A 6,703-nucleotide genomic window follows, 5' to 3' on the forward strand; every position below is an offset into this window, starting at 1 on the left:
ATGGTTATGGTTTGTTTCTGATCAAATGTCACCTTTCCATCTCCAATCCCATCACACATCAGTCCATCTTCTAGTCAGGGCTCTGAAGTCAATGCCCCTCACACACAACACACACATAAAAATCTCATATGTCTATATATATATATATATATATATGAATATGTGTACACATATATTGATTCCTATAAAGACTTGGCTTTACTACTGATGGCATAGATGCTGTTGCCCCCAAAAAAGAAATTCCAAACACACCCAAACCCAATGCCCTTCCATTCTTCATAAATAATCCCAATACAGTTTTTTTTTTTTTTTATTAAGTTTTCTTTTAGCCTATTTGCATTCCTCCTAGCCAGTCAGTCACACCCAATAATAAGTATACAAATTCAATTGTGAGAGAGAGACAGATGCCCCAAAACATAGATAAAAAGAAAAAGAGTGACACACTATAGAAATATGTTTTTTGGGGCACAAGTACAACAAAACAAACACAAATATAATAATAATAATTAAGCATTACCCTTTACCCTCTCTCTCTCTTTCTCTTTTTCCTCCTCTTCATTCCTCATCAAAGCCTTGTTTTTCACTCCTCCATCAACACCCAACAACACCCAAAAGCAAAAAAGAAAAAGAAAATTTGAAAAGTTCATATCTTTGTTTCTTGCTCTCTCTGTTTCTTTGTGGTGGTAGTGAAGGAAAGAAAAGGTCTTAGCTATAGGGAAGCAATGGAAACTACAACAAGAATTCAAGAAAATAGAAACCCATCTCCAATAAACTCTCCACACAGCAATGGAAGCAGCAGCAGCAACAACAATAACAGTAATGGGGTCCAATTAATTCACACCCCACCACTCACTCCAATACCCATATCCAGATCTGACTCTACTAACCCTTACCCAACAACCTTTGTCCAAGCAGACACTTCTACTTTCAAACAAGTTGTTCAAATGCTCACTGGCTCAACTGAGACAGCAAAACAAGCTTCAAGGACACCTCAAGATCCACCACTGACACCCACTTCTTCTTCCTCAACAGCAACAGCCACAACAAGGAACTTCACAATCCCACCTATCAAAACCACTCCAAAGAAACAACAGCAGCAAAACAACAGTTTCAAGCTCTATGAGAGAAGAAACAATTACAACCTTAAGAACAGTCTCATGATCAACACTTTATTGCCTAGTTTTGGTAATAATAATAACAGCAACACTAACAATTTCTCCCCAAGAAACAACAAGCAAGAGATCTTGTCTCCAAGTTTGCTCGACTTCCCTAAGTTGACACTTAGTCCAGTTACTCCATTGAATATTGAAGACCCTTTTAACAAGAGCTCTCCATCTTTAGGAAATTCATCTTCAGAGGAAGAAAGAGCTATTGCAGAGAAAGGGTTTTACTTGCATCCATCTCCTATTTCTACTCCTAGAGATTCTGAGCCTCAACTGTTGCCACTTTTTCCTGTTACCTCACCAAAAGTTTCAGGTTCTTGATTTTCTTCAGGATAATATATATGGATATTGTTGTGTTTTGGATGGTTTTGAGAGGTTGAGAGAGGCAAAGATATTTGGTTTTTAACTGTACAATTTGATCTCTCTTTCTTTTCATTATATATATTATATATATATATGGTAAAGTCTTTTTTAGCTTTCTTTCTTTCTTTCTTTTGAGTGTGTGTTTCTCTTTTAATTCCTTTTTTTGAGTACTACTTTAATGAGACAAAATAATTTAGGCAATTTTCATTTTTGATAGTACTATATATTCATATGAAACTGGAAATTTGAATCTTTTATCTTCTGACTTTGTGTATGTGTGCTCCATGGACTGAATTTCAAGAAATTTTCAGTGCACCTAATTAACATATATGATCATCCGAATGTCTTCATCTTCTCTTTGTTATCTTATTTCTTCTGTTATGTGAATGTAAATACACATTTGAAACAATAGTTAATAAAGTTAATCTTGCCAATAAGTTTATACTAAATGCTAGTCAAGTGTGAGGAGGCCCAGGACTGAGGGAAAGTTACATTTACAGATACTAATGGTAGATAAGTTCAACTTGCTGGGAATGGCTATGTTGTCTAAAGATGTTAAACCATGTAGGCAATGTACTAACTTCCATCAAAAGTCAAGTTGTACTTTTAAAATGTTAATAAAGCTCTCATAAGTAGAGTATATATTTTGTCTTAGAATGGCCCACAAATCAATGGTTAACAAGTTCATGACAAGATTTTTTATCATCTTTATTATTGACTTATCTACTGCTATAAAACATTTCCTCTTTTCTTTTTCCCCGCTATTTTTTCTTTTTGGTTACATTGGATCAATCTTTATAATGACTACTAACCCTTTTGTATAAAATCTTTGTCCTTCTGATTTCAATATACTAATGGAGTCATTAATCACATAACAAAAGCTGTATTTTGCACTAGGAAAGCATGTAACCAGAAACTAAAGCTGTTGCTAGCTTTTAGTTACACTGCTTTTTCCTTTTCTTCCTTGTAAGTTTCTCTTCTTTTTTTTTCTTTTTCTTATTCTCAAATGGGGAATTCCATAATTTTCTATATGATTCAGAAGATGTAATGATCTCTCCTGACTCCTGGATAAGTGTTGGCTACTGACTGAATCTTTGATAGAAGATATTGTAGCAGTAGTGTGATCATCAGAATTTAGATTCTTGAGTGGCCATCATCTTAGTATTGGAGAGAGGAATGCTCTTAGATTTTGGATATCTGACATAATGTATAAAGTATTTAAGAAACTATATGAATAAAAGAAATCAATGGCCCATCTCATTTGTTTCTTTTCATCAAGAAGGTAGTGAAGTTATTGTCCTTTCCTATAACTTGGAGCTGCTATATAATATATGCAGATTCGGGTTTAGTATTTTCCTTTTTCTTTCTTCTTCTTCTTTTAAATTTCATTTTTGCTAATATAATGCAGCATTTTCTTGACTTGTATGAAACAAGTAGACAAGTTCTTATAAAATAATATACACAAAAAAAAAAAATGGTTTTCAAAAAAACAGAGAAAATTAATATGATGATGTTTGATAATGAAGGAAAAGAAAAGGCAAAGTTAACTGGGTATTCTTAGTGTATTCCTACTTAATTATTGAATGAGTAATACGGACTGCATTGTGAGTGTCTTATATTTAGATAATGAGAAAGTAAGACATGGTTTATATTAGGTTTAATTGTCGAAATAATTTTGTAATTTATACTCGTTTTTAAATTTAGTATGAGTTATTAAATTTTTAATCTTGATATTAATTTCAATTTTAGTTTTCGATGAAATTATTATTAAATTTTTTAATATGGTGTGAGTTAGTATTTTTATTATTAAAATATTATAATTTTAAGTATATAAAATTAACAAAACTCAAAAGTTTAAAAAATAAAAAATTATTTTGTATGTTTAAACGATAATATTTAAGTAATAGGATAAGTCATCAACTCTAAAATTGATTTTTTTTATTACCATCGAAGATTACGACACATCAACAAATTTTGTTGATAAATTCGTTAAAGATTAAAATTAAATTCAATAATAAATATAATATTAAAATTAAAATTTAAAAAAGTATTTGCTTATAAAATAATATAGTATCTTCTTGACTTGTAGGAGACAAGTAGACAAGTTCTTATTAAATTAAATACACAGAAAATGGTTTTTCAATAATTCTTTCTTAATTATTGAATGAGTAATATGTGTTATGAATATATTATATTTAAATAATAAAAGACTAAATTGTATTTTATATTATATATCTATTTTTCATGCGTCACTTATTTTATAATAGATTACAATATACCACAAATAGCTAAAAGAATTAAAAAAAATATAAGAGAAAAAATGCAATAACATGTTTTACTCTGTTAATATATAACAAAATTTCTTTATAGTCAACTAAAAAAAATTATAACTATAAAAAAGTTATTAAAATTTAATAGAGAATTAAGTGCTAAAATTTTTCTTTTGAACTAATATTTAATCTTGATGGTGAAACGATAGTAACTAAAGATAAGATAGTTTAATATCTTATTGTATTATACAAATAAAATTAATGAGACTATAATAATACAGTAAGAAAAAATATAATATAATATATATTTTTTAAATATATATATATATATATATATATATATATATTATTTTATAGAGAAATATTTTTAAGATGGGATTTAAAAATTTATAATTTATTATAATATAAAATTTATTTTTATCTACAAATAGCCTAATTTGAGACTGAAATTTCTTATAATTACGTAAAAGTCATTCTAATATATATATATATATATATATATATATATATATATATATATATGAGTAATTGGTCAATGCATAGACAAAGAACCGTCAAGATCATTTTATTTATTTATTCTTGTTTTGATATTAATTTAGATGCAAGTTGAGTAGCTCTTTTAGTTCCCAATTGGTGAACTTGCCTGACAAAGGTCCTTTCTTCATTTAGACTAATCAATATAATCCTACTTTGGAACTAAGTAGGAAAGATGAGAAGAAAACAAACAAACAGAAATATCATTTTGACTCTTTAGGGATTGAAACTTCTTAGCACAAAAAAAAAAAAAAAAAAAAAAAAAAAAAAAAGAAGAAGAAGAAGAAGAAGAAATAAGCACCCAACTAGAAGAGACTGTTTTTTCTCATTTTGGGGAAGATGTTGTTCTTCACATATTAGCTGAGACCACCTTCATGCTAAGAATTGCTTGCTTTTCTATATGTGGGTTTCTTTATTCTAAACTAAAATCATACACAAATGTAACACATATTAGTGTATATGCACAATAAGTAAGTTGTTATGTCTTTGTGTTTTCTTCCTTTTATCATTCAAGGAGTTAACTGGCCACTTCTTTTTTATAAAACTATAATCTTACAAGTGATTTTGAGAAGGTAAGATTGTAACAATGGTGTTTCAACTTTTTGATTTTATTTTTTTTATTTTAGTGTTTTAATATTTTCTTTTTTAATTATCTTAATTCTTTTAATTACTATACATTTTCATATTTTTGACCGATCTACTGTTATAATAACGCAGACCGAGCAAAAAAAGAGTTTATATTTTTATAAATAATATAGACAAAGCGGGCCGATTTATTTTTTGAATTAGATTTTAATGGCAAAACGAAAATTACTAAAAGATAAAAACACTCTTATTTAGGAAATTGAAAATAGTATTTATTGTCTTCTTCTTCCTTGAAAACCTTAGCCATCCAATCTTCTTGATTCCTCCAAATTCTAACCAGTCACCTTATTACACTATCTCACACACTTTGAATGATAAAAAAATCTCCATAATTGAACATCTAAACTGGCTCTAGCTTTCTTGCTCGCTCTTTCTCCCTTTTATCTCTTTTAATGGAGTTATTAATATTATAATTCCATATTGGCGTTCCTTATGTTTTTTTTTTTCACTGCTTTCTCCAATGTTTCCTTTTAAATAGGAATTACTTTACTATTGGAAGACCTCTGGTTCGTTCCGATTCTCAAGCATTATTTATTCTCTATATGCATCCAGTCTCTCTTACTTGATAGTCTTTTTAAATTATTACATGTGCAACTATTTCATTTATTTTATTTTTATATTTTAGCATATTGAATTCCAATTCAGAGTTAGAAATTGACATTAATTTGAAAGTAGTAGAAGAAGAAAAATAACAAGAAGAAGAAGAAGAAGAAGAATGGTGTGGAGCATGTTGGTCAATTAATACGAAGTGATTACATGTCATCTGATGTGGCTTGCTTATTTAGAGATATGGGTCTTGTTTTTGCTGAGTCAGCACCTCGGTTAGGGTAAAATATCCAAAAGCACTGAAATATATAGTAGTAAGAGAGTTGAGATACTTGATTAAAAAAAAAATGAAATACCAAACTAGCAAAAATCAAAACGCACAAATGTGATTTTTTGAGCAACAATGTCGAATTAAAAGAAAATATTTTTGTTAAAATACTTTTTTTAATATGCTAAAAGAAAAATCTCAACCATTGGTAGATTCGAGAACTTTTGAGGAGATCTTCTATCCTGAATGGGTAGTTCCTTATTCTGAAATTTTTCTGAACCAAACACGTTTAATTTCAGAGTTTCTACAACTCTACGGCCAAACAACCCAAAGGTGTATTATGTTATTAGTTCCAACTCTTTACATATATGAATCAACCATTCCCCGTCCCATTTCAATATGCAATTTGATTTATTCATGTATCCCTGTGCCTTAGAGTGCTGTCATTCTAGAAGCCTACCAGACATCCTATCTTTGCCCCGATGTCCACTTTCTGCTCTCATCGGACCGTTTCTCTGGACCAGACTGTCACATATATAGTATCTATTTATAATTAAAACTAGTTTAACACTCGCGCTTTGCGCAGGATTTAATTAAATATTTTATTGATAAATTATATATTTTTATTTATAAATTAAATTTTAAATTCATATTTATAGTTAAATTTATTATACCTTATATAATAATTATATTAGTCAATATCTATTTAAATTATTATAATTTCTAATATAAATTACATAATTAATAGATTATATATTAAATATTTTATATTGATATTAGTTTGTACGTGAAATATAAATATAATAACTATCCTAGCATATATAAAAGTAGATATTGTGGAAATAAACAGGCTGGTTCCATTTTACAGTTTCAATTCCAGTTGCTTCTAACCAATTTTTAAAAAATTAAAATAA

General features: G+C 28.6%; 1 protein-coding gene across 1 annotated transcript; it reads left to right on the forward strand.

Moving 5' to 3' along the window:
* The first annotated feature begins 229 nt into the window (after window positions 1–229).
* LOC8265317 (VQ motif-containing protein 19) lies at window positions 230–1,637 on the forward strand. The gene has a single exon (XM_002528211.4). It carries the CDS (start codon window positions 723–725, stop codon window positions 1,482–1,484), a length of 762 nt encoding a protein of 253 aa, XP_002528257.1. The 5' UTR covers window positions 230–722; the 3' UTR covers window positions 1,485–1,637.
* Window positions 1,638–6,703: the final 5,066 nt, after the last annotated feature.

Source organism: Ricinus communis, chromosome 9 (genome assembly GCF_019578655.1).
Source record: "Ricinus communis isolate WT05 ecotype wild-type chromosome 9, ASM1957865v1, whole genome shotgun sequence".
In the NCBI taxonomy this organism is placed as follows: domain Eukaryota; kingdom Viridiplantae; phylum Streptophyta; class Magnoliopsida; order Malpighiales; family Euphorbiaceae; genus Ricinus; species Ricinus communis.